At 42.7% G+C, this 27,968-nt stretch overlaps 1 protein-coding gene and 1 long non-coding RNA gene across 4 annotated transcripts; one reads left to right on the plus strand and one right to left on the minus strand.

Annotated features, from left to right (window-relative positions):
- Positions 1-2,187, minus strand: LOC135174937 (uncharacterized). The gene is made up of 2 exons (XR_010302150.1): positions 1,969-2,187; positions 1-918 (listed from the first exon to the last, which is right to left on the minus strand). It is a non-coding gene; the product is annotated as an uncharacterized LOC135174937 (long non-coding RNA).
- SEPHS1 (selenophosphate synthetase 1) lies at positions 1,239-27,968 on the plus strand. Of its 3 annotated transcripts, XM_064142630.1 has the most exons (10): positions 1,239-1,432; positions 2,267-2,367; positions 4,521-4,782; positions 7,921-8,024; positions 13,218-13,325; positions 14,545-14,699; positions 15,502-15,592; positions 18,792-18,891; positions 20,425-20,637; positions 26,613-27,968. In XM_064142630.1, exons 3-10 carry the CDS (start codon positions 4,590-4,592, stop codon positions 26,825-26,827), a joined length of 1,179 nt encoding a protein of 392 aa, XP_063998700.1. In that variant the 5' UTR covers positions 1,239-1,432; positions 2,267-2,367; positions 4,521-4,589; the 3' UTR covers positions 26,828-27,968. The 3 variants fall into 3 exon arrangements, with proteins under 3 accessions (XP_063998700.1, XP_063998701.1, XP_063998699.1); XM_064142631.1 differs by lacking the exon at positions 2,267-2,367; XM_064142629.1 differs by lacking the exon at positions 1,239-1,432 and having other exon boundaries at positions 2,167-2,367.

Here is a 27,968-nt window from a genome sequence, read left to right on the forward strand (position 1 = left end):
CAAGAAGATGCTGGCAGTCAGACTTTGTTAAAGATACGTCAAAATTCAGTGATTTATATCTTAAATACTTAAGAAGAAAATGGGATGCTTTGCAAATCAGTGGTGGAGAGAGGTTGGCTCAGGCAAATAGTCTCAGACAAGAAGGGGTGTCCTGGCTGTACAGTGCAGCTTTTTAGGGTTGTGCTGTACTCATCACCACCTGCTTCAAAACAAGACATTTTTTCCTGAGGCATGCTCCAACACAGACTTTGGGTAAAAAAGTCACCAGCTGACATATCCAGCTGGGCTGTGGCACTCCTGCTGTGGTAACTTCAGCCCTCCATGGGCCACGCACCAACAGGGGCTGCTGGAGATGACATCTGGGGACTCTTCCAGCTTCCCTGGGCCGAGGATTTGGCTCTGCATCCATACAGGCATGTTGCAATTTCCATCCCTGGAAATACTCCAGGTCAGGCTGGATGGGGTTCTGAGCAACCTGATCTAGTTAAAGATGTTCTTTTCTTACGGCCTGGAGGCTGGACTAGAAGACCTTTGCAGGTCCTTTCTAACACAAACTCTTCTATGATTTGATGAAAAATTCAGTTCGAACAAATTTTGCCCATTGTCAAGTCCACCTGACCTCCTGTTTCCTTCTCGCCCAGCTTTTGGGTGCAGCACGGATAAAATGTGACTTTTCATCCAGTTTCTGGGAAAAACTCAGCACTGGTGGAGCACTCGGAAACAAGGTCTGGGCTGCATCAGAAGCTGCATAGCCAGCAAGCCAAGAGAAGGGATTCTGCTCCTCGACTCCACTTCGGTGAGACCTCACCTGGAGTACTGTGTGCACCGCTAGAGCCCTCAGTACAGGAAAAACATGGGCTTGCTGGAGCAGGTCCAGAGGAGGGCCACAAAAAAGGGCAGACGGCTGGAACACCTCTCCTGTAAGAAGAGTCTGAGGCAGCTGGGAAGGTCTTTACGATGACGGTGTGAAACACTGGCACAGGTTACCCAGAGAGCGGTAGGTGCCTCGCTCCCGGAATCACTCCGAACGCTGCGGACTCGCCCGGGCAGCCCAGGGCCGGCCGCGGGGGGTGGGGGCCTCGCGGCAACTCGCGCCGCAGCAGGGCGCGCGCCGCCGCCGCCGCCGCACACGCGGGGGCGCGCGCGGAGGGGCGGGGGAGGCGCGCGGAGGGGAAACGGCGCGCGCGCGGCCGCCGGAGGGGAGGGGGCGGGAAGCGCGCGAGGAGAGGCGCGTGGAGCGGAGAGGCGGGAGCGGCGGGGAACGCGTGGGGGGGGAGGTTTAACCCCCCCGTGCCCGGCGGCGGCCGCGGCGGCGGCGGCGGCAGCATTTCTATTCAGGCGGTGCTGAGGGAGCCCGGCGCGCCCGGTGCATTGTGGGACTGGGCTGGGAGTCCCGTTCGCGGGAGGAGGCGGAGGGCGAGGAGGCGAGCCGGTAAGAGGGAGACCTGAGGAGGGAGGGAGGAGGAGGAGGAGGAGAGGGGGGGTGGGGGTGCAAGGCGGGGAGATTTAAAGGGGAATTCGCCTCCGCCGTTATGCTGGGCCGGGCGCGGGGAGCGGCGTGGAGCCGCTGGAGCGCGGGCTGCCCGCCTGGCCCCGGGCCCCGCCGCCCTCCTTCAGCCCGGCCCCGGGGGAAGGGCGGGGGACAGAGGGGGGTTGTGCGTGCGCTTCACCGCGCCGCCGCCGCGGCCGCTTTAAAAAAAATCCAGTACCGGCACCGGACGGGTTAATATTTTTGCCCGCCGACATTTTTTTTTCCTCTTTTTCCCTCCTTCTCCTCCCCCCTCACTTCCCATCTCATCCTTCCCTCCCCCTTATGGAGCTGTGGCGGCGGCGGGGGGAGGGAGGGCAGAGGATGCGCGCGCCCAGCGTTCCCCCAGCGGCTTGGCGCGCGCCCCGGTGCCGCGGGCTCGTGCGCCCCTCCTCCCCCCCCGCCAGCGAGGGGCTAACCCCGCCCCGGTGACGTCTTACCTGCGCGCACGTGCGCCCCGCGCCGCTCTCGGGGCCCGTGGGGGTGTCTCTTCCCAGTGGCCGAGCCGCCCCCTCTCCCCCTGCGCATCTGTCCCCAGCGGAGCCGGGAAAGAGGAAGGTTGTTCCATGCGCGGGTGCTCGGCACGGGGAGAGGGGGAGAGCCCGGCTGCGCTTCCTCCCCTCTGCCGCCTTCCCTCCTTCTCTGCGGCTGCACAAAGAGCAGCAGTGAAGGCCTGGGTTTGCCTTTAAAGGCAGCGGCTGGAAATTTAAGGTGTCCCTGAGACATGTCTCTCTGCAGCGCGCCTCGCCGCACTCCGTGGATAAATGGTTGTTGCAGTTCTTCACCTTGTTGGTCTCGGCCGGTTGAGTTGCCGTTAGTTGCTCTTGGGTTTGTTTCGGGTAGGTACCTGGCTCTGGTTCTCTCCTCTTTTACTCGTGTGCTTTTCCCCTCTCTGCTCTTTAAGGAAGCGAGGGTTAAACGGTAGTTTTAAATAATTATTGTGGTGGTTTTTATAAGTAAGAAACATCAGAGTTAAGAGGTGTTTCCCTTTGCTGGGAAAGGATGCTGAACGCTCAAATCGCATGCCCGCGTAGACTGCCAGCAGTCACAAGAAACTTGGTCTCTCAAGCAAGGCTGCTTCCGTGGCAAGTCCGTGAAATACACAGTCGCAGGCAGCTTTGTTTAGGTCTTCGTGAACAAAGTTATTGTGCTTTTGCACTGTGGATGTATGTCGTTAAATAAAGTCATCTTGTTTGTTTCGGTATTTGTTTTCAAACTAGGGAACATAATTTATTGTGTTCTCACAGTCCTCAGGGCTGCAAATATTCCTGCTAGGCTCTGGCCTCTGAATCCTTGCCTGTGTAAGTAGGTAGGGGGTGCTAAGTTTATTGTCGTTACTACTTCGATGAAGGAAAAGGCTTCCCTTGTGGGGCAGGCTGCTTTTTACAAATTTCTACAGTTAATTAAACAAAAAACAGTAAAGGAGGGGAAAACCCACATCCCCCTGTCCTTGATAAGCTTTTGTCACCATTTCTGTTGACAGATTGTTTTCCAGGCACTGTCTTTAAGTTCTTTTTTCTTTTTGGTTGCAAGTGTTTAATGTCTCGTGTTGGAAGACAACAGCTATGAACTGCATTCATTGCACATCCAAGACACGTTCTTGAAACTCCAGTTTGGATTACTGCCCGAGCCTGGGCTTCGGAAGATTTGTTTTAATTAAGTGCCACGCCTCCCAGAGATGGAGGGAAAGCGCTGTTGAGGGCAGTTGAGCTCCACATCAAAAGTTCCCTGGGAGCTTAAACTTCAATTCCTAGGAAGTATAGTCAATAAATTAGTAGGCTTAAACGTTTATGAAACGGATGTACATGTTTCTAAGTGCTTTATAGGAGAAATCAGTTGCACAGCCTGTATATTTACTTCTTCTGTTTGGTGTTGTCAAATTGAGTAAATGTAGGCCGCTTCCTTCTGTTTTGTTGGGTTTGAGTTTAACTTTGCAACAGTGTGACCATCAGTATGAAATTTTGTCAGTAATGCTGCTGGACTCTGTTCTTTCTAGGCAGGATCCTTGCTTTCTAAGAAACCGCCACAGACAGGTTGCTTTTAATGATTCCTGGAAACTTCTCAGAGAGATGCACTGTGTTTTATCATAGCTAGTCCTGTTGCGACAGATCAGTCTCTCTCTTAGGCCTCTTACTAGTGTTGGAGTGTGGTGTCTGTGAGTCAGACTGGAAAAAACAGTCTAAAATTAGATGTGCATTGTTAAGAATTTAATTAAATGAGTTGCATCAGTGTCTTTTTGTTCTGTCAGTTTAATGGGCAATTCTCTGTATTCTTAGTATCATTAGTTGACTAAAAAAGGGTTTGAGAGGCAAAACCCCTTTTATTTAACTTTTTGAAGTCTTCAAACATCTTAAAAGGTAAGCTGGCCTGTTTGTAGGTAAACCAGGCTGTTTAAATAAGGCCTCTTTGTTTTTCTGTTACCTGTGCTAACTGAACACCGGGGCTGTGTTTTCCCCAAAGGAGAACAGGTGTATTATGGAGTTTCAGCTTCTTACATCAGAACTGAAGCAAAGCTATTATTTTAATAGCATCTTATTTTTGAGATTAATATGTTAATGGATAAAATTATGGCCCCGCATTGAGCTGAGTACAAACAGATGCCTCCGCTGAGTACGTTGCTGCTGCATCAGGGCCCAGACTGCCTTTTGGAAATTTGCCTCAGTGCTCTGGGAACTGTTAGTTCTTTCATTACCTCTGTTAAATGAGGTTGGTAAGTGTGTTAGATTCTTTTTTATAATAAAAAACATATGCAGCATACCTGGAAAAGAAATTAAGTCTCTGGTTCACCTGGCATAAGTGTGAGGAAATAGGAAGAGTTGTTCCTTTGTAGTCCTGGAGAAATGAGTTGCGCAAGATGTGCCCACCTTGTCTTAAGTGAATGATGACATTGAATGCTTTCTCTTTCTTTATAACTTGCTCCATGTGGAAAACTTGTTGTCTTGCAGGTCCTAGGAATTTCTAATGTTCCAAATATTTTTTTTTTTTTAATTAGACTGATCAGCAGAGAAATTGATACTGTTGCTCTGGGGTGGGAAAGGCCAGCAGTCCGTGTAGGAGAACCATGTCTGTTCGGGAGTCCTTTAACCCAGAAAGTTATGAACTGGACAAGAGCTTCCGTCTGACCCGATTCACTGAACTGAAAGGCACAGGCTGCAAAGTGCCTCAGGATGTCTTACAGAAACTGCTTGAATCTCTGCAGGAAAACCATTTTCAGGAGGATGAACAGTTCCTGGGAGCAGTTATGCCCAGGCTGGGTAAGTAGTTGCTCCTCCAGACAGGCATGTGTGGCCCTTCTGTTTGGTCTGCTTAGTGTTATGATCTCATTGCGGTTTGTTTAATCAGTTTGGAAACTATATGTTGTATAATGCCTGCACAACATCCAGAAATCTGAAGAATGAATCTCATGGTGTCATTTGTTGGCATCTGGAATACGAGAATATTATTTTAATTATTTAACATCCTGCAGTGCCTTCAACTACAAAGAAAAATCATTCAGGAATGGCCATTGTGGTAGGCTTGTGCTTAGGCCTTAGTCTCCTCCTCCCTTTTCCCGGTGGATGTTTTGCCAGCTGAAGTTGAATTAATTAATGTCTGGAGCTTTTTAATATGCATACATTGCTTTTTAAATTGTATGCAATGAATGCAGTGAATTTTAGGTGACTGATAGACTAAATTCTCTTCTCTCTCCCCTCCATTCCTGGGTCAGAGAAAGTGAGCAAGAGAAAACTTTCTCACTTCAGTTGACTAGGCATAGATTGTCACATCTGTCACTTTTCCTTTCAGTCCTTTTGTTCCCCACTGTAATTTTTTTTGCTCATCTGTAGAAGCTACCTGGGAAAGTCTGTCTTTCCATCCTTTTCAGCTTTACTTTCTCTTTGATATTTGCACAATGATGCAAGCATTAAGGAAAATAACCTGCACAAGCCACCTACATGGGGAACAGGGCAAATGTATGTATTTTGATACCAGCTACTGTACCTAATATTGATATAGATAAATTAATGTGGATAATGTGTTTAATGACACTTAATTCTGTTTGAATATGCAGGACTGAGTAAATAGACAATCTCTACTTTGCAGTGCAGAATGACTTGTTTTTTCTCCTCAATTTGGGAATATCAGTGTAGTATTTATTCTGAGGTTATTATCAATTTAGTGTATAATATCCTTATTTAAAATATTTTTAACATCACTAATTGTCTATTAGGAGGCTAACAGGTTGCAACCCATTATTCTGGTAGAGATTGAATTCAGTGATGGATTAGTAAGGAGTCTGTGTTCTTGCTTAAACAATGGCCATCTTTGTATGAAATATCTAAACAGCAATTGTCTGTGGAGCTGGGGTGGCACTATAATTTAATACTCCCTAATGAAGGACACTTCTAGCTTCTTTTATCCCCAAATTGCTATTTGTGTGGGTTTTTTCTAAATAAATTGTTCACAACAGCATTTCAATTTGGCAATTTTCTAAAATCAGTAATAGTTTGTTTCAGATTTAATTATCTAGCTGTTGTGGTTTGTGTTTTTCTCTTATAAACCTACAGGCTCTAAACAGTAATGGAACTGCTAATAGATTTTTCTTTTATATATGAAAATTTTATAAGTAGACTAATGCCATCAATGTGTAGGTGTGATATTATGTATGAGGAAATTTTGTTAGCAATAGAAAGAGTTCAGGTCTCTTTAAAATATGCTTTTGTGGTGAGTAACCCTTTAACAAATGTGTCTTCCAACAAATTTTTGATGTGATTTCCCTCTGATACTTTATACTTAAAAATATATAGATAGACAGGTAGGTAACTTTACAGCCTGGGCATATATGCACCATGCTTTTGAGACACGATTAAGAGGGAAGTTGCTGGTAGCAGGCTCAAGCTCAATACTTTTGAGTTCTGCAGTTTTAAACATCGCTGCAGTTTTATATGTGAGTGTATCTGTGAGTAAGGAGCTGCGAGTTCGATAGCCTCATAGCTGTCATAGGCCTTGAAATCACTATTTGCAGTCATCTCTCTGAACAGATTCACTTACTTAGTCCTTTTGTGGTGGAGCAGAAACTTAGCCTGCGACGAACAGTTAATGACCCTTGGCCTGTTGGTCAAGGAGCACTTTTGCTGAAGTTGTGGAAAACCACAGAAGTTAAATCAATCTTGCAGCATTGTGGCATGAAGAGATCAACTGTGGGCAAAACAGCCGCTTCTCTGTAACTGCTTGTGTGCTTTTCCCTAGAGACATTTGGCATCATGCAAAGTGGCTTGATAACTTCTGCAGAGGATGACCAACCCCTGAATTACTGCTCATGAGCTTCTGTTAATGTCTCTTTTCTTCTAAGGCAAGATTTTCTGCCTCAGTGGGCCAGAGAGGCAAGATCCTCTCCATCTACTGTCTACCTACTGCCTGACAGACCTTTGGCTCTGTGGCCTCAGTAGGACCTCAGATGACAGCAGCTTGCCTTGTTCCTTTATGGGACACTGCCAAATACTGACTTGCAGCTCTTTCTAGGTAGTGTGTTTCATTAATGCATGGGGAAAAGTAACTGTCTGGCATTTGCTCCTGAAAGTTGGCTGAAGCCTCTTGTCCTGCAAGGTATGCAGAGTAATTGTAGGTAGCTTGCTGGCAGCCCAGGAGGGAGGTGAGCTGCCTACTGTTGCACAAGGGTATGGAGATGAGCACAACTGAGCTAGCATGGTGAGTTTTCACCAGCCGCTTTTGAGCAGGCTCTTGCATTGCAGTGAATGCCAGGTGTCTTTATTGTCACTCCGTTTGGAATATCCACCAGCAGGGAGAAGGCTGTGCTTGATAGGATTGTTTTCTTGGAAGAGTTTCCCTGTCTAGCAATTCATCTTGTTGACTTTCAGCTTCACAGAAGTGAGGCGAGGTTAACAGTTGCAGAAGCTCCAAGTGGTTGAATTGTCTTTCACTGGGGGTCTAGGCTGTGAATTGTGGTTGTTCTTTGTATGACTCCTGAAGTGAGGAAATGCCATTTATGAGAGGCTATGTCCTTTTAAAGCCATCCCTGTTTGTGTTGAGATTGGAGTGGCAGGAAAGCCTGTTTGCTTTTGACAATATTAATTGATGTATTTCCTCTTAATTCTAAATGTACTTACATACAGACACAGATATTCTTAACACATTATTATAACACTGAAAAAATGTGAAATATGGTTAGTTATTGCTTTCAGCAATTTACACTTCTGTTCCAGTCAGGAGTTTACATTCTCTACTTTCCTCTTACATGTGCTATATGCCTTTCCTAAGGAAAGAATTTGGTATGTCTGTTCAGGCAGTGTTGTGAGTTGTATTTCAGAGATGTGCTTTATAAGTTCTCTTGTTAAGGGCAAGAGACAATTAAGGGCAAAGTTGCTTACCTCACTGATGAATTTCTGTCTTCACAGGAATTGGGATGGACACTTGTGTTATTCCATTAAGGCATGGAGGTTTGTCATTGGTCCAGACAACAGATTATATTTATCCTATTGTGGATGATCCTTATATGATGGTAAGTTGTCTAAACTTAGTTGTTAGCTGTGTTGATGATTTGATTTATGCTTCTGACTTCCTCAGCTCATGGCAGCTTCAGCTGTTGCTTCTGAATGTGCAGTGCTAATTGTTTGATTAACTGCATTCAGAATCTTTCCTAAATACATGTGAAGGCATAGTTTTATCTTGTAATCTTTCCTGTGTCAGTCAGGAATGCTGAAGTGCTGCTTTCTGTTAGTGAAAGTTCTGAGAACTGCCACCTTTAATTCAAATTTTCCTCCATCTGTTGTTTTGTTTTATTTGTCTTGAAATGCCCAAAAAGAGGTGTAGGGGGGAAGCTATGAAGCAGCAGACAGTAAATTCCACTCACAAGCAGAACCACACTGTAATTGAGGTGCTGAAATAACCAGGTAACATGTTAGAACTGGAAATGCCTAAAGGACAGTACCTGGCAGTAGTTCCTGGCAATTTCAGAGTGCTTTGTGAACACCACTTTTCTGGTTGTACTACCTCTGCTTGCAGATGGGGAAGTTGAAATGTGTTGTTGGAAGCTGTGTGCACTTTAACTTTGGTTCCTTCTGTGCCCTTCTCACAGTAGAGATTCCTTTGTGATGTTGTCTTTAGTGATTGGTCAGGATTGATTAGAGCAGAAGGTCATGGGAAAACAAATGGACTTTAAAAAAAAGACTCATCAAAGCTGTAGGGTATTCTGCAGGAGGTGTTCATTAAGTGGAAGTTAAGAAATGTTAGAATTCATCCTTCCTGTGATTTGAATGTGACTGCTTTAAGGTATGCTTTTCTGCTGTTTATGTGGTCAGATGCTTTATTTGCTATTGTTGGTTCATTGTTTGTTCTCTGAGACCTGGTTAGGTACACATTTTGGACATGCAGTTTGAGATTGGGACCAACTAGTATAATTTTTATTTTAGCATGCTTGACTAGCTGCTGTATACAAGAGCAAGCCTGTCTCCTTTGATTTCTGTTCCAGAAGAGCTCCCTTTTCGCAAGCCAAGATTGCAGGCTGGCCTCAAGAGTATAGAATTGAGCTCTCCTGAGAAACCTGATTCAAGAGGCTTGCTCTAATATGTGGGAACTCATCAGGGACCAGAGGGGAGAAAAAAAAATGTTGTTGGCGAGCTGTGTTCAAGTTCATCTGAACAAATATCTTCTCTTGTGAGAGGCAGTGTGAGAAGGCCATGCTGAAGGGAGAGAGTTGTTTTGTTTGGAGATACAAAGGGTTTGAGATGCTGCAGGAGTGGATAGATGAGCCTGTGCCCAGATTAAGTTTATACCGGTGTGGTAGGACTGAAATATAAATTCGCCCTTAGTGCAGCTTTAATGATTGCATTGCAGTTCCAGTTTATACTGTAATCCATGCAGCTCTAGCTTTGGTGTTTTCTAACTCTGGAGTCCTTCACTTTTCTTTCATGTCAACATTAATTTTAGTGTAGTGGCTTGCCACTTCCTGATCTGTCTACAGATTTGTATTTCTTCCTAAACACTTGGAGCAGGGATTCTCTCAGTTGCTGTCTTGCTGTTTCCTGCAGTGATGATCCAGCAGAGTTGGAGTTGCTGGATCCTTTACTTGTACCTGTGGGAATTAGAGTACCTGGGGGTAAAACAGATGACCACTTTCTGGTCTGGACCAATATCAGTTTGAGGACAGTCAAATACAATTTGTAATGGGACAGTTAAGAGCAGAGGAATGGTGAGACTCAGGAATTTTGATTGTAAAGGAGTGTGCTATGGAGTTCTTGGTTCAAGACAGGCCGCTGCTGTCCTGCTTCTCCAACTGCTTCTTTCCATTTTCAATCTAGGTGCTCCCTGATCCATACCTGTTGTTACCACTTTGTTCTCATTATCGCTCACATGCAATCTACGCTGCTTCTTGCTCTTCTGCTCTGTCTCATTACCTAGTCTGTCTCTAGACAGGTGTTCCCTGATTTAGAGTCTCTTCCTTTCTCTGTGCATGATGTCTGCTGTCAGCTCCTTACCTGCTCCGTCTTCCTATTTGGGGGAAGGGGACACATGAAGGGAAAGCCAAAAGTGCAAATGAACTGCAGGCTGGGTGACTTGACAGAAGGGATTAGAAAATGGCTGAGGAAGGCAAAAGTGCATGTGGACTCAGCTGAACAGTTTTCTGTGTCAGAAAACAGCTTTCTCTTGCTTTCTCACTGCCTATTTTGAAGTAAAGTTCTGCAGTTATATGCAAAACCTCTCTTCCTTATTTTTCCCTTCCCCCTTCTCTTTGGCTTTGTTATTGAAAACACTTAGTCCACGTTGTCTGATGTCTCACTTGAATGTACACCTGTAAAATCTGTATCCAGCATACAAATTCTTCATCTTAAATGGTTTGATACTGGAAAAGTTACAACCAACTGAAAGTAAGTTCCATAATAATATCAGGCCACTGGTAATGGAACTCATGTTAGCCTTTGTGTCACTCTGGAGATGCCATTTTGAGGACAGGAGCAGGAAACTGGCTGGTTCGAGAGTGAGATTTCCCCTCCATTCCAGGGTCTTTTCTGGTGGTCTTCTAAGGAAAACCTTCACTCCAGACTGGGGACAGAGATCTGATACTCCATGCTCTGCTCTTACAAATAGTTCTTAGAAGTACTGCACATAGATACTTGTGTTTCAGGGGCACTAAGCAAGCAGTTGGGTAGCATGAGGGATCCAGCTAGGCTGACACTGTTTGTGAATTCTGTTATGTTTAGCAGTGCTCACAAGCTATATGTTGTCCTCTCTGCTGCTTCAGACTTGAGGCTTGCACTCCATGAATTTGTTTCTGTGGTAGTTTTGCCAGTTGGCAGAAGCAGTGTTAGACTGACCTCTGACTATTTGAATAGAGAGCTGTTGTTAGTGTGGGTTTAAAAACTTATCTGTCATTCCAGAGAGGACATAAACCAGCAGTTTGCTTGGTAAATACTGAAGATAGTGAAGAATGGGTTTATAGACCCCTTCCAGAAAAAGGAAATAGCAGGCTTTGGAGTTCTTAACATCCAGAAAATTAATGTCTATCAAACCATTTAATATACAGGTCACTCTTCTTTTAATGGTTTAAGATTTAAGTGATTAAAACATATTCCAGTTGAAATATAAGGGACTCCCCTAATGCTACTGGAAGATCTTGAATGTATGAAAAATTGGATTATATTTAATGGTGATTTGGAGGTATTATTTCATGTCATAAGCAGGTAAGGTAGCTGTCTAAAAAAGTGACTTTTGCAGAAATCCTTTATATGTGAGTAGATGGGAAAGTTTTAGAGATGGTGGTAATTGTGTTTAGATTCTGTCCTTCATTTTTTTTTTGCTTTCCCCCTACTCATTTGTCTTTCAGGAGAAGCATCTTTCTGTAGTCCACATACTGTCAAATAAGCATATTGTTATTTTTATCATGTTGGTACCTGCATGAAAAAGGCAGATTTAAAATCCTAAAACCAGATGCTGATTACAGTTCTGCAGCTGCAAACCTAAACCAACATTAATAAAAGGTGTGGAGTCTTCCAAATAACACCAGATAATTTGTCCTGTGTTTTAAAATTGTTGTAAAATTTGATACAGGGCACATCCTGTATAAAAGTTCTGTATCTTCATTAGGAAACTTGGTGTCTCCTTTGAACTTGTCCACACCCCAGAAAACCCTTACTTGGATCTATTAATTTAGCAAAAATAGCTAAGATTGTGTAATCCAGGTGATTTTTTTTTGGTTCTGTCAGCTTCAAGACTTCTTAGAGGAATCTTCAACAGAAGATCTGGTGTCTTGAATAAAATTTCTATCAGTGGAGAGGTTCACACACACAAAAGTATATGCTGCAACAAAATTCAGCCCTGTCATTTGACAAAACAATAGAGGCCACATCTCTCCCACCATACATGTGGCAAGGGACAAACATTTTCCCTCAATAGCAGTGACAAGGCCAGTTTCTGGGAGCCCTGAGCAACTTAATTCTCAGCACACACTGTTTTCTGCAGATATCTTCTTACAGCCTTTCTGACAGAAAAACCACCCCAGTGTGATTATGTATCCTCTGGGAAGAAGGGTACTCCTAAAATCTTAAGAGTGGAGACGTGGCCTCCAGGGTAGTGCAGAAGAATAAACAGGCTGCTCACCGAGGTCCCTGTCTCCCATGCACACCACCGCAGAAGAGGTGCAGTAGCGTATGCTTTTTGGGTTGGCTTCCTAGCAGCTGGGCATTGCATGCAGTGGTTGTCTTCTCCAATGTGTACAGTTTTGTGCTGGAAGGAAATTACTAGAAACATACCAGATTACCTAAACTGACCTTGTTATTGAATCATAGAATCAACCAGGTTGGAAGAAACCTCCAAGATCATCCAGTCCAACCTAGCACCCAGCCCTAGCCAGTCAACTAGACCATGGCACTAAGTGCCTCAGCCAGGCTTTTCTTGAACACCTCCAGAGACGGTGACTCCACCACCTTCCTGGGCAGCCCATTCCAATGCCAATCACTCTCTCTGGCAAGAACTTCCTCCTGACATCCAGCCTATACTTCCCCCAGCACAGCTTGAGACTGTGTCCTCTTGTTCTATTGCTGGTTGCCTGGGAACCAAAGAACATCCTGGTGTGCATTACTGGGGTTTCTGCATATCGCAGAGCAGTTGTGGTGGGGCTGAGACACTTTGCTTTGTCTGGAAAACTTCTTGGAAAACCTCATCACAAAGTTTATCCTATTTGCCATTCCCCAGGTGGGGAGCATGGGGATGCTGGTCCTGCCTCTTTGCCCTGGCAGCAGCAGGGTCTCAGCAAGGGCTGTAAGGTGTCACCAGCAGTGAAGGACACAGAATCATAGAATGTTTTAAGTTGGAAGGGACCTCAAAGCTCAGCCAGCTCCAACCCCCTGCCATAGGCAGGGACATCTCTTGAAGTTGGATTTCACTGAACTTGCCTTTTAGCCTCTAAAGTTAAGCACCTATCTTAAATTCAGTTGTGGGATTCTTAAGCAGTCAGTAGTAAGAGAGTATGTTGCCCAAGACAGCTTGGTCTTCTTGCCTGCAAAAGGAACATATATCACACTTGTAGATGGATGCATTGCATGAAATGGATCATACCACATCTCTGGGTGGGTTTCCTAATGCCTGTGGAATAAGTAGCTGTCTCAGTGCAAACTCGTGCTGGAAGTTCTGTTCATGGCAGGTGTTTGAACATTCCGAGCAGTCTTGCAGATTACTTTTTTGTCTCTTCTCTTTTCAGGGACGGATAGCTTGTGCCAATGTCCTAAGTGACCTTTATGCCATGGGGGTCACAGAATGCGACAACATGTTGATGCTCCTTGGAGTCAGCAATAAAATGACAGATAGGGTAAGATTTCTGGTACTTTCTTTTGAAGGAAGACCAAAGTAGTTAAACGTGCTTAGAATGTATTTACCTTCAGTGTATTTTCTCCTCAAAATCTGAAGATACATTTTTGTTTTGAATGTCTCGGCTGATAGCATGGACCTTGCCTCATAAACATTCTGAGGTCACTTGCTAAAAGTTCACTTTTCTGTGGCATTGTAAGCTGCTGCTGCTACCTTCACTTGGGGGCTGTTTAGTCTGGAGAAGACTGCGAGATCTTATCAATGTATACAAATATCTCAGGGTGGGTGTCTAGTGGATGGGGCCAGTCTCTTTTCAGTGGTCAGCAGCAATATAACAAGGAGCAATCGCTACAAATTGGAACATAGACGATTTCACCTCAATGTGAGGAGGAACTTCTTTACAGTGAGGATGACAGAACACTGGAACAGGATGCCCAGAAAGGTGATGGAGTTTCCTTTTCTGGAGACTTTCAAAACCTGCCTGGATGTATTCCTGTGTGAACTACCCTAGGGGATCCTGCCTTGGCAGGGAGGTTGGACTTGATCTTTGGAGGTCCCTTCCAACCTCTAATGTTCTGTGATTTCATCTCCACCAAAATGGGGTCCCTCTTTTGTGAGTTCAGGACAATACTACTTCAAGGCAGCATTTTTTTTATCAGTTCATGTATCAAAGTTGAACAGATGCTTTTAGTTCATTTATGCAATCTTTGTAACATACCTGTGAAGCAGGAGAAACTGAAATGGTTATGTGGTGGTTTTTTTTTTTTTTTTATGGAAGTGACTAGCATGTTTGCTTTGCACTAGCAGAAAAAAATATGTTTATTCTTAGAAAGAAGTGAGCTGAAACTTTTCAGGATAGTGGAGGCCAAATGCAGTTTGATTTAACTTTGTCTTACTGTGCTGCACTGCTGTGGCCATACCTGATTACAGCTGGGATTGTTGTTCTGAGTTTTCAGAACTCTGATTACTTTTCTATGACCTTTTGATGGATGTTTCTTCATCATAAGTATGTCTCTGCACCTTTTCTTGTGAAAAAAGCTGTGAATCCATAACTCTGTGGGATAACATGCAAGTTTCAGGAGGCTAACATAAGGCTGGCTTTCCTGTCATGGACTGTTTGCCATGAGGGCAGTTGGCTTGAGTGATTAGAAGCCCTAGACCAGTTTTTAAATGATTAGCACTGCTGTGTATGGAACTCTGACTTCTGTTTTGATCTCTAGGAAAGAGACAAAGTGATGCCTCTAATTATCCAGGGTTTCAAAGATGCAGCAGAAGAGGCAGGAACCTCTGTTACTGGTGGCCAAACAGTGTTAAATCCCTGGATTGTTTTAGGAGGAGTGGCCACGACAGTCTGTCAGCCTAATGAATTTATAATGTAAGTTAAATCACTAAACAATCAAAAGCACTGGTCTGAAGGGATGCAGTAAAAATCCTTTAAATACCATGTTGTGATCTTGTGATCGGTCTCCTGATAAATAGAGCAGTACCTTCTCCTGCTTGCATTTGTCCTTAGCACTCAACAGATGCTACATCTCTTTTGGACATACTTGCTTTTTCAAACAGGATATCTTTTTAGTTCTTCCCACACCCCAGTATCTTTTGATCCAGTTCTCCTTTTGACAAGAGAGTTATTGAAGACTGTTTTGGGGCATACATTTCTGTCATATATATACATATATTTTAAACATCTCCCAGTTATGATTCTGTGATTCAGTTACACTGTGACTGTAGAGAACTACAGAATTGCTGGCTGTGCAGCATTCTGTCCACTTAAAAGTAGCTGATTTTGAATGCCCCACTGCGGCATGTCACACTATACAAATGAACATGTTTATGATCCTAGTGATGGTGATCCTATGTCCCTAAGTAACAAAGGGCAGGCTTTTTCCCTGTCCTATCCTACAGCTCGAGTAACCTGGAAGTAAAGATGTAACTTTGTGTGTATCTGTCTGCAAGCATTGTTGTGTTCCCAGAAAGAAGGATTAGCACTTCTAAATAAGTTTGCAGCATTTTGCTCAATAGCATCCCATGTCAATGAATCCCAAAGAGTAACTCTGCAATTAGTCTTTTTTTTTTAACTGTGTGACAAGATACATGCAAATGTAACTATCAGCAATTATTCCTAATAAGATGTGTGAATCTCCCTTGTAATTAATACATTAATTCTTTGTTTTCAGGCCAGACAATGCAGTGCCAGGAGATGTGCTTGTATTAACTAAACCTTTGGGAACACAAGTGGCAGTAGCTGTACACCAGTGGCTAGATATTGTGAGTATGCTGCAAAAGAGAAAAAAGAAATAGGGAAGAGGGTGTGAGCTACAAAGTGACCTTCCTCATTCCCTCAAAATGACAAAGTTCAGCAGTGTAGTAGGTACACTAAGGGCTCAGTTGAGAAAGATCCACTACCTCTGTCTCCTTGATATGTACCAGCCTTATCTGAATATACATGCAGAACTTCTGAGAGTAGAGCCAGTTTACTATTCCATGCTTAGTATGTTCATCTTCATTGCATCTAATTCTTCATTAGTTCTTAGCCATTACTGTAATAAGATTTGTTTACTAACAGAGCAACAGACTAGCACCTTGGGTAAAATTATGTCCTACTCCACTGCCAAAGTAATTGGCAAAAGTTTATTGATGGCAATTAGGCCAAGATTGCTGTCTGCATTCATGGGCTTTCTGCTTGTCCACATGGAAATATATCTATGTTTCACATATATTACCCTGTGCATTCCATAAGAATATTTCTAGCAGTATTATGTATGTAGACATGCTTCCATCTGTTAGGCAAAAATGTAACTACTGAACTGAAAAGTGACTGCAAAATTGGCATCTGCTTATGTTGTCTCGCCCCCAGTACATGTCTTGAGAATTGTAACTGCTCAGTTTACACTTCAAAAAGATACATCCTTTCTAGTTTTGGGACTACTGAGCTAATAGACTGGCAGAGGAGTAAGCTGGAATATACTTTGTCATGGCTGTTGGCCACTTCATTGTCAGATGAATTCTATTTACAAAGCCTATGTTAGCAGAATGTGAGAGCACCAGCTTAAACCTTCATTGGAGTCTGAAGGATAAGAATGAGACCACTGTAGGGTCTGGCCTAGCAATTTTGACCTCTGCATTTTTCCAATCAAATAGAAGAATCAAGGTCTCAGATAATCTTGGTAATGAAAATGAAGTGGAACAGCAAGACACCAATTTTATAGTATGTTTTCTGGCCATAATCTTAATTCTTAACATATCTGTTATTGTACTGACAAACAGACTTGCAAATTAAGGGTATTCTGAATTTCCACATATTTCAAGTACTTCTAATTTCCTTGACTGTCAACCAGAAACACTTTCTAGTCTGAAAAACGAGGACAGCAAGGAAATCAATTCTCCTATTACACGTAAACAGCATATATCTTTGGTTGTGGTAGGAAAGTTTCTGCGTAGCTGTGCTGTCTTTTCTTCAGCTTTGTTTTGTGAAAGAGTAGGGAAAGTGAAATTAGAATTACCCATCACAAATCCTCTCATAAATCAAATTTCAGCAGGGAATTTGGCTTTCCATTGAAATACAAGAGAGAGAAGGTGCATAACACAGCAAATTTATGCTGAGGCAAGAAAAGAAAAGTGTAATGTTGACATGTGTGGCTGCAAAACAGATGAAAAAAAAACCCTAAACCATAGAAGCTGAGGTATTTAAAAAGAGCAGTAGGAAATGAGCTCTTGGTGACAAGTAATAGGAACATCCAAATGGAGGCAAAAATCTGTGCCTCCTTTGCTTGGTTACTGCCAGCATTGTTGCCACCACACCCCAGCCATGTTGCTAGCAGCAGCTGCCATAGGGTGCAAAGTGAGAGACTGCAAAGATTCTGCAGGCACAGGGCCCCAGGGGCCAGGGTCAGGGATGTGCTGGGGTGTTGAAGCTGTTTGCTCTGGTTTTGGCTGCCAGGCTGCTGATGTGGACTGATTAAGCTGGTCTACAGCTGGGAATGGGCATCCTGTTGCTTTTTCCTATTTCAGCTGAAAGGCCTGAAAGCAGTTGCTGTGATGTGCCCCCTCAGAAGGGGCTTTCTAGCCCTTTTCTACAGACCCTGCCCATCTGGAAATCTAAGCTTGCTTTAAAATAATGTTCAGGAATGTTTGTGAACTTTTCTGCCTTTTATTTTCTGTCCACTAGCCCCGGTATCTGCTTGCTATATTGGAGGGGAATTTGCATCTAATTTGTATCCTACCTGTGTTTGTGGCTCATCTAGCCTCAGTCTTGAATTCTGCTTCCACCTCATTTGTGATTTCCATTTCCATAATCTGACCAGTTTCTGTCACATAATCAGCCTCAGAAACATGATTTTGAAAACTAAGGCAGAATGACTGCTGAGGTTTTTCAGTCATCCTCCCAGTAAGAATAATCACTTTTCTGTCCCCTCTCTAATAGCCTCATTTGTTATTTTTATTCACTCTCTCTTACTTAATTGGTAGACCCAGTTCAACCAAGTTTCAGAAGCTCTGATCTCACTGCTATACTTCCTTGCTCTTCAACAAATGATTTGTTTTGGCTGACCAGTCTTTCTCCCTCTTGCCATGTCTGGATTCTGTCTTACACCCCCTCAAAGTCAGTGCTCATTTGTTAAGGATAAGAGCGTTTTTGACAAGAGCCTTCCCCAATGCAACATCATATACCAGTCCTTAGTAGGTTGTGCACTTTTGATTTAGTAAGAAATTTGTTCTATGCATTTATTCTGTGGAATGGCTGTAGGCATTGTGGCTTCAAAAAGGATTTTTTTTGTTTTCTTTCAGTTCTCTCTAATTTTATTTCCATTGCAAAAAAAATTTTTAAAAAATGAAACCAGTTTGTAGTGTTGCCCAGCTAAATGGTTGCTTTTGTTTCATTCTGGATCTGGAACTACTTCAGCTTTGAATGAAACAATTGCCCTTTATAAAGGTACCATTTCTGAAATTGTTCTGAGACCCTTTTGGGGTGAAAAGCTTTGCTTAGCATGTAATGGAGACATGAGTCCATACAAGGCACTGGAGAATGGGTGGAAGAACATGCTGATATTAAACTGTAAAGGAATCTCCTGAAACTGCTTTAGTGATTACATTCTGCATACAGCCCTCAGACCCAGGCTTGTAGATATCAGTGGCCTTTCCTGATCAAAGTGTCGAGATGTGAAATTAAGAACTTAAGTAACCAAGAAGCCAGAGATTACAAATACCAGCATCCAGAAACAAAGTTCTTTTCATTTGGCTGTGGAGTTCTTCCTCCTAGGTTAGGTTATTCCATTTCACTCTGCTACTGAAAGCAAGATTTGAAGAGCTTGACACTTTAAATGAGCTTGGCAGAGGTACAACAGAGTTGAACCTTCTCCCCCACTTCAGTTGAATTTTTGAAGTTCATTTTGGATGAGGGATTGGGAAGGATGTGCTTTAAAACATACAGCTATAAATCTAAAAGAATCATCTTTATTTCATCCATTAGCCAGAAAAGTGGAATAAAATCAAACTAGTGGTAACACAAGAAGATGTAGAGCTAGCATACCAGGAAGCAATGATGAATATGGCACGACTGAACAGAACAGGTAAGAAGAGATGCGTGCATTGTGGGGAGCAGAGGGGAGGTTTTCCAGTGGGCTCTTCCAGTTTCATATTTAACTTCATTTCACTGCTGTGTGGAAATGCGACACAGCTGCTTTATCCCTTCTATCCCATCTTTTTGCTGTTCAGTGTTTGTGAAGCAAGCAAATTAAAATCAAACATCCTCTTTTAATTACACAGCAAAATTACAAAAGCTGCTGGAGATGATTATGACTCATGTGAGTGCTGCAAGTAACATCTGAGTGAGGTAGAGGATGTTTTAAAGGGAAATATGTTGGATTTCTTCCTGCTTATCTTCTCTGCCTAGACAACTCTGAGGCCCTAACTGTAATAAGGTTTAAAGGAATGAAAATAACATAAAAAAGGAGAGGGTCTCAGTTATTTTTACACTTCCTTTTTTTTTTTTTTAAGTTTTGTGTGCTTTTCCAAGTGTAGCACATGATTTCTTTACTAGTTGGTTTTTTTTTCCTTGGGTTTGATTTTGGGTTTCCTGGAGGTTTTTTTCTCTTTTTAACAGGGGGAAGGTTCTGCTTTTACCCTAGAAACTGTAATTCAGGATTTTCCTTCTTTGTTCAAAGTGTCTTTCGAGGAGAAGAGAATGAAGTTAGGTGTTTCTTCTCATCTGAAGGAACAGGGATACATACCTCTTCACTCATGTATTCAGTTTTCATTTGTTATGTCACCCCACCAGTTTTTCATTCTTTCATAAAATCTTCTGGGAAAAATAAATGACTATGACTGTCTTATGAAAAAGGACTTGGGTCCTGCTCATGCAATGGGAAGCTCCAAAGAAAGACAAAGCATTCTTGGTTTTATTCTTCTCCACTTGATCTTGTCAGGCACCTTTTAACGACACTTAAATAATATTAACTGGAGCTGTTGTCCTGCTTGCAGAGGGGCTCTTCTCCCATTCAGAGCTCTTTAGTTGCAAATGCCCAAGAATTTAATGAATGTGCGGGTGTGGAGGCTGGGACCCTCCCCCACAACCTGCAGGCTTCCATCTTGAGCTCACAAACTGCAAGCGTCCAGAACTTAAGTTCTGGTGTTTTACAGAGTGGCCAGAGAAGAGATGTGAGACGACTTACCCAGGATGAGTCTAGTCTTTTCCCTTAAGGAAGCAAAGCTGAGCTCAGAATGTCTCTGGTCCTCACTTTCAGGAAGTTTGAATCTGGAGCAAACCCCTGTTTATTTAGACCACTCATAAATGAGTGGCACACATCTAAAAGATCATGCTCATGCTGCTGGATTTTCAGCGTGATTTAATACCTTAAAGATAAATTGCACTATTTTAGCAGTTACATGCAATATTGGTGAGTTCCAGTTCCCTACAAGCATGGGTGGGTTTTGTTGTTGATTTTTTTTTTTTAATGAATTAAAACAGTGATCCAACCTGATTCAAATTAGAAGTATGCAGCTTCATTCAGACTGCACAATATTGTTGAAGCATTGCTTTTCCTGCTTATTTTTTTTTCCTGAATTGGTTGTTTATTTTTTTGTTTTTCCCACCTCTCTTGTAGCTGCTGGACTGATGCACACTTTCAACGCACATGCAGCTACAGACATCACGGGATTTGGAATCCTGGGGCATGCACAAAACCTCGCCAAGCAGCAGCGAAATGAGGTGTCCTTTGTTATTCATAACCTTCCTGTTCTTGCCAAGATGGCTGCTGTCAGTAAGGCTTGTGGCAATATGTTTGGCCTCATGCATGGGACTTGTCCAGAGACTTCAGGTAGGTGACAGTTGTACCATTCTCTTCCTTACCTGCACCTCCATGTTAGAATTTCCTAAGATTTCAATGTACAACTCATGTGCTTTGCATTCAGAATCACTGTTGGTTTGGCACACAGCCAAGCTAATGAGTGTTAGCTACACAACTGTTCACAATTAACTTCCTCAGCTTAAGTTCCAAACCACCATCCTATTGTGAGTGCCTTCTAATTCCTCTTGAAACCCTGTTATAGAAACCCTTGCTGTGAAGTTAGCGATGATTCTGAATTCTTTTGAAATCTGGTCTGTGATGAATGGAGTTAAATGCAGTTGGCAGCTGGTCACAACTGGTGCTCCCCAGGGTTCAGTGTTGGAGCCTGTTCTCTTTGATATCCTTATCAGTGGTCTGCATGTGCGGGTCAGACTCACCCTCGGTGAGTTCGCAGACAGCACCAGTTTGGGTGGGAGCGTTGATCCGCTTCAGGGTAAGAAGTCACCACAGAGAGATCTGGACAGGGTGGATTGATGGGCCAATGCCAATGATAACAAGATTCAACAAGGCCGAATGCCAGACTTCGCACTTGAGTCGCATCAGCCCCGTGAATGCTTCAGGCTTGGGGGAAGAGTGGCTGGAAAGCTGCCCAGTGGAAAAGTACCCAGGGATGCTGGTTGAACATAAGCCAACAGTGTGCCCAGGTGGCAAGAAGGCCAACAGCATCCCAGCTTGTGTCAGAAATAGCATGCCCAGCAGAAGTAGGGAAGTGATTGTTTTCCTGTACTTGGCACTGTTGATGTTGCACCTGGAATTGTGTGTCCAGTTTTGCCCCTCACTGTAAGAAAGACATTGAGGTGCTGGAGTGTGTCCAAAGAAACACAAACAAAGCCGGTGAAGGGGCTAGAGAACAAGTCTACTGAAGAGTGGCTGAGGAAACTGAGTTGGTGTTGTTTTGGTTTTTTGTTGTTTTTTTTCCTTGGAAAAGAGGTGGCTGAGGGGAGACCTCACTCTCTACAGCTACTCAAAAGGAGATTTTAGCCAACTCTGACTCAGTCTGTTCTCCCACATAAAGTGAAAGGACAAGAGAAAATGGCCTCAAGTTGCACTAGAGGAGATGCAACTTCACTGAAACAGCTGTTAAGTACTGGAACAGGCTGCCCATGAACTGGCTGAGTTTGTGGGGGTATTTAAAAAATGTGTGGATGTGGTGCTTAGGGACATGGTTTAGTGGTGACTTGGTAGTGCTGGGTTAAGGGTTGAACTTGATGATCCTAAACGTCTTTTCCAACTAAAATGATTGTGAGATTCTGTTTTTCTCTTAGCTGTTAGCTTCAGAACAGCCAATATCTGAAAATCCCAGCACAGTTTTCTTTAAGATATCTGCAATACACCTGCCAGTCAGATGAGTGATGGTTTGGTATTCATCATAAATATGTGTGAAGTTTAGTGCTAAATGGCCCTGTTGCAGAGCCTGAAGACTTCTCTGCCCACAGCATACAGACATGCAGGAATATTTGTCTTCCTTATGTAGATGAAATCTGACTTACAGGGATTGTGCCTAGCAGCACAAAAAAGAATTTGTTCTCTGACCCATTTATTACTCGAGATCTCTTAATAAAGCTGTCACTTGCAGTAGTAGTGAATACAACTTGAAAGTTGCCTTAAAAATAAGTGTAGAAAGTCTGCTTATTAGCATGATCACTGCCTTCTGATGGAAGTTTCAGTATCTACTTTTTCTCCTTCAGTCTTCTGTCTTCTCTTTTGTTTTTCTTTTTGTTTGGGAAGCAAAGAAGATGTAGCAACAAATCTTTCTTTTCTGTTATCTTATTTCTCCACCCTCTTCCTGCTCTCCAAACATATTATCCAAGTTCTCTGCAGCTCACAACAGAGGGGGCCCCTTGGAGCAAAACAGTCCAAAGCTCTGGAAAGAAGCACCACAGCTAGAGCCATAAACGTTTTCCCTAGTGAATACACAATTTATCATGAGCTGCAGAATTGTTCCTTAGCCATCTGTGTTTAAAGAGACGCTCTGTTCTGCAGAGACTGAATGACTCGTATGATGTGTAATAGAATATGGGATGTGAACCCTTCTGAGAGTTCCAATCCAGCATCAGTCAGCAGAAACCAGAAATATCTGGTGGCAGCATGGCAAGCTGTGTCAGTAAGGCTGGGAGCTGCAAGCAGGTTCTTACTGCCCAGGAGTCCACATAATCGAAGTGCTAGTAGCATTGATTGTCAGTAGCGGAGAGTCCGAAGAATAGCAAGGACACGGATCTGGACCTGCAAGATGCTGTTGCAGGTGAGTGGCCATGGCAGAGTCTTGTATAGCAGTCAGCATGGGCATGGTTTAGTTGCAAACCCAGTGTTCAAATCTTCAGAACTGCCCATCCTGCACCCTGAGGATATCCATTCTGGTTTTACACTGAAGGGATGCAAAGCATTATGGTTGTATGTTCTGCTGTAAGAGTACTTGCAAGGGGAATACAATTGACTTCAGGATCTCTTTTTGGGACTGAGAGCAAGAGGTGTCTTTGAACATAGAGTGGTGTATGTTTCAATATAGATAATAATGGCAAACTCAGCAAGACTTGTCTTGTTATTTGTGAACTTTGGGTGCCTCAGAACATGCATATTTGATTTCAACACAGCATTGCATTTCTTGCATTAGAAGTGGCTGTAGAGATTTGTTACAGGATAGTGTCTGCCAAATAAGAGAAAGCTGTGTAACTGCAGTCCCACAGGCTTATGCTGGGGAGCCTAGCACACTGCAGCAGCATGCTTTTGGGCATGGTATGCCAGGGTGGCTTGTTAACTTTCAGACCAGGGCTGTGGTGTCCTGGACGAGCATCTGCTTTGCTGCACCTCTATAACCAGTGTGAGGATGCTTTCTGGGGGCTTGGCCATACCATAATACAGATACATGTTCTTTGTCTTAAACATCCAGAAACATTCTGTCTGTAGCTTCTCCTTTAGTGAACAGATGTCTTTCAGCAGAGTGGGCAGGCAATGAGAAATTTACTGGAAAAGAATTTGAATCGATTTTAAGACTGCTGGGTTTTTTCCAGAGTGCATTTTCTCGGCACCTGTTGACAAAAGTTATTGTTGGAAAGATCTAGTGTGTCATCTGTTCCATTCTCAGGCACACTTGCTTGTGGTGTATTTCCTTACAGTTTTATGTGATTTTGCTCTCTCTTTTAGGTAACTATGATAAGGTTAAAGTTGCAATCAGGCAGTCAGTTTCTAAATATTTAATTTGGTTTATTAACCTGGCTGTTACTGAATTCTTCTACCAGTCCTCTTCTAATAAACCATGGACTGGTGTCAGCCAATTTTTCCAGTGTAGAAAAGGTATCTCAACAACATGGTACTTGTGCAGATTTTGTGGAAATAGGCAGATGGGCAGAAATGAAAGGCTGTGTTAGTGTCTGACAAGAGGCAAGGCTAATGATCTCATCCCTTTGTTAGTTATTGTCAGAGAAAACCATTAACAGGAGCAAGGACACTTGGTTTTGATTCATGAACTGTATCTCTGTTCTTAATTGCAAAGCTTTGTCTAATCTCATTATGAAGTTTTCTGTCCATGTCCCTGCTTGCAGCAGAACAGTTAAAACCATCAGTGTTCAAAACCTCCTACCAAAAAAGCTCTTAGATTTTCAGAAAGGGAAGTCAGGTTAGGCATCAAATACTACTGTCCTTTCAACCCCCAAAGGAAGAGGACAGAGCGTTCTCAAACCACCATGATGGCTTGCTCAATCAATCTGCAGCCCATCTTCTTCAGCCACTGCTGAAGGCGAAGCAGATCTTAAACTTGATGCACCATGAAATGCTGTTTGCCTCAGTGTAGAGTGCTACTGCCCCTTCATCTGACACAGGCACATTGCAGCAGCTTAAAACTCTTGTTGGCCGTGTCCTGCTACAAATGGAAACTTCTTGCAGTTGTCTTTTGGATAAACACCAGAGCAGCTGGAAGAGCCAGTAACATAAAACAGAGTAGAATACATAGTGGAAAACCGTGAGTACTTACCCAAAGGGTTAAAAAGATGGGTCAGTCTACCAGAGAAATAATTACAGTTCCTGCAGACAGGAATCCTGCTACCAATCAACAATAGCTTATGGCCTCTATTAAGGGTTATTGATCAAACTGAGATGTCATCAGCAGGCAGGAAGTGATTCTTGATTGTAAACTGGGATTTTGTACATTTTTATCGTCTTGTGAAGGAATGTTACCAGGACGTGGATATGAGTGTGTGGATTTAAGTGATACCAAAATGCAGAGACAGTGTGTATGGAAAAGATAATTGAAGATTATTCTTGTGCTCTTTTTTTATTTCCCTCTTCACTATACTTCTGCACCTCCTTTCTGGACAGCACATTCCTTGTGCTGCCACTCGTCAACCTCTTCTCTTATGTCCTTGCACCATTACATAAGTTTCTCTTCAATTTGAGTTAGCCTTCCATGGGAATGACACATAATTCCTTTGCAGTTGATTTGTCTGATACATTTGGAGAAGTTTAAGTGTTGTCATTCAAACTTCCAGGATTTTTTCTTGTTTTTAAAGGAAGTTCCTGGATGTTTGGAAACATCTGAGAGGGATAGGTGTTTTTCTGTGTGGCACACTTGTTTGCTTCATATAGAACCTAAAAAATAACTTCTGTGCTTCCATGTTCATGTGCTTCAGTAGCTGCTACTTCCTCCTGCCCTCAAATTAATGGTGTCATTACTCAAGCACTGAAAGGACTGTTTGCTTGGAAAACACAACATAAAGGCGTTAGAGGTGCTAAGAAGTTATCCAAGGGCTATGGAGGAGGAAGTGGCACCGAGTCCAAGATGGCTGGCTTAGCAGGTGGCCTTTCACCCCTAGCGTTGGCTCAGAGCCTGTGCCACAACTAAGGCTGCTGACTGATGCCCTTTGCCCAGACAGAAGACTTTGGGTCAACTAAATCTCTAAGAGTAAGCATATGCCTAAATTCCTTTTTGCATGAATATAGTCTCTTGCCTGTGTTCTCCAAACATTTTCCAGTGGGATATGATAACTTAACATCCCTTAGAAGGGATGCTGTGTGTCAGAGAGAAGTGTGATGCCCAGGTGCAAGCTGCGCAAACTGCACAAGTTTCTGCAGATGAGTTTGCTGCTCTGTGTTGCAGTGCTTCACGCATCAGTAACAGCTTAAATGTGAAAAAGGTAAGAGATATAGAAAAGCTGAATATTCAATAATAAGGAATATCACCAAAATATATAATGGTTTGGTCAGAGCCTCCTGAAAATTTGTGCCAGAGCTGACAGTGGAATTTATTTTTGAAAAGTCACTTGCCGGTCCACCTTAGAGATTCTTGGAATGGAAGTGTTCTTAGGCTTTAAAAACTGAAAGATGAGCTTGCAGACTGGTTATTGTACTGCTTCTGAAAAGAATTCTTTGGGAAATAAAGTATTTTTCAGTTGTCTCTGGGAACAGGAATCTTATTGGAAAGATTAGAAAATTCTCAAAGAGGTCAAAAGGGTCTGTCACAAGCCTCTGTTCTGACCAAGCTTCTGTTCAGTTTTCTGCTTCTTGCATTCTCTGGTAATAGTCCCACTCTGAATGATTTCATGGCTTTCAGTGGGATTACTTGCAGAACCAACTGTTACCAATATGTGGTTATAGGTATCTGAATATGACCTTTATCCAAAATGATTCTGCGTAAAGGCACTTTGCAGTCCTCTGTTGAAAGTTTACAATGCCAGTGTTGTTTTAGTATGTCGTTTGTTGGCATCAGTTTGATGTCCTTTTGCCAGTGTCTTTTGTGTGGTTTTGGCTTCATTTCTGTACCCAGTGAATTTGAGCGCAAACTTTTTTCTGTAAAGCAAGAGCTTGGACTTCTACTGTCTCCACTCTTGGAGTCTTTGGAGTTCAACAGAATCCACTGAAGTCACCAACTGCTTGTGTAATTAGAGATTGGGCAGATCAGGGATGAAATGCTTTACAATCAGATATTTTAATGCTCTCCTTTTTTTTCTTCACAGGAGGCCTCCTCATCTGTTTACCACGAGAACAGGCAGCACGTTTCTGTGCTGAGATCAAGTCTCCAAAGTATGGTGAAGGACACCAAGCATGGATTATTGGCATTGTAGAGAAGGGCAACCGCACCGCCAGAATCATAGACAAACCACGAATCATTGAAGTTGCACCACAGGTGGCCACCCAGAACGTGAACCCAACCCCCGGTGCCACCTCTTAATGTAGATGAAATTAGGTGTTTGTTTTTAAATAGATCTATTCCTTTATCATCCTACAATTTAAAGAACTGTAAAAAAGAAAAAGAAACTTGTTGTGTCTGCACATCTGGTGGCCTTAGGTCAGTTTATGAGTGGATGCAATTAGTGAAATAAAATCCATTGCCTTTTTTTCCTGTTACATTAACTGAAGATGCACCTAATCTTGAGGCAGCTTCTGAGTTGAGAATTATATTGTTATCCAATACTGTTGATTCATTTTGAATCTTTAGACACTTATCTCTTGCCGCATAGGCTCTTTTTAAAGGTGCTTTCACGTAGCACAGACATTACCAGTAGTAGTGTCAAATAGCAGTTTGTGTCCTTTCATTATATGTATATTTATCACAAGTCTAATTTTGATGCCTTGAGTGATATCCTAGAAAGGCAATAAATGGATAAGCGACACAATGGGTATACTCAGTAGTATGAGGGTTGCATGATTACATTCAATCTTTGATTTATTTTTTTCTTTAATTTTTGGTTTGTTTGGTTTTTTTTTGGTAAGGTTTAGTCTTACCCAAGAGCATTTCCAACCCTGGACATTGCTTGGTAGTGCACTCTGTTAACAGGCAAGTGCTGACTTTGCATGGAAAGCGCTTAAGAGTCAAAGGAGTTGTTTTTAATTTCATTATTTGTAGACCTGACAATATTTACTGTATTATCAATGATTGTTTTCTTTCTTGATAGTAAGGGAAAAAATAATTCTTTTTTTTCTTTCTGCAATGTGATTGGATGTGCTATAGTGCAACAAAGGTTTTGCAGACCAAAAGGAGGTTAATGTATAATAATCATTTACAATTCACTATATAAATAACCACGCAAATAATTTTTAAATATAATCAAACTAAAATAAACCTCTGTTCTGTGGATGGTAGTGTTTAATACATTTTATATTTTGTATAGTGATTACAGGGCCTTTTTGTTTCTTTAAAATCAGCTGCTGTTTAGCATAATTCTTAGTATTATTTTGTTCTTTGCTCAAATACATTTTTCTGCACGCTTTCGTGATCTGTGTTTAAAAATCTACATTTGCCAACATTGCAGCTTGGACTTCAGCTTGTTATTCAAAATAAATATTTAATTTTTTTTATTGCTCTTGTAGAA

Source organism: Pogoniulus pusillus, chromosome 4, assembly GCF_015220805.1.
Source record: "Pogoniulus pusillus isolate bPogPus1 chromosome 4, bPogPus1.pri, whole genome shotgun sequence".
NCBI classification, from domain to species: domain Eukaryota; kingdom Metazoa; phylum Chordata; class Aves; order Piciformes; family Lybiidae; genus Pogoniulus; species Pogoniulus pusillus.

Excerpts from the sequence above, each read along its gene's own strand:
- SEPHS1 (XM_064142630.1), top strand. The coding sequence starts at position 4,590 with ATGTCTGTTCGGGAGTCCTTTAACCCAGAAAGTTATGAACTGGACAAG. Across the intron at positions 4,783-7,920 it reads AGCAGTTATGCCCAGGCTGG|GAATTGGGATGGACACTTGT; the intron begins GTAAGTAGTTGC and ends CTGTCTTCACAG. Across the intron at positions 20,638-26,612 it reads GACTTGTCCAGAGACTTCAG|GAGGCCTCCTCATCTGTTTA; the intron begins GTAGGTGACAGT and ends TTTTCTTCACAG.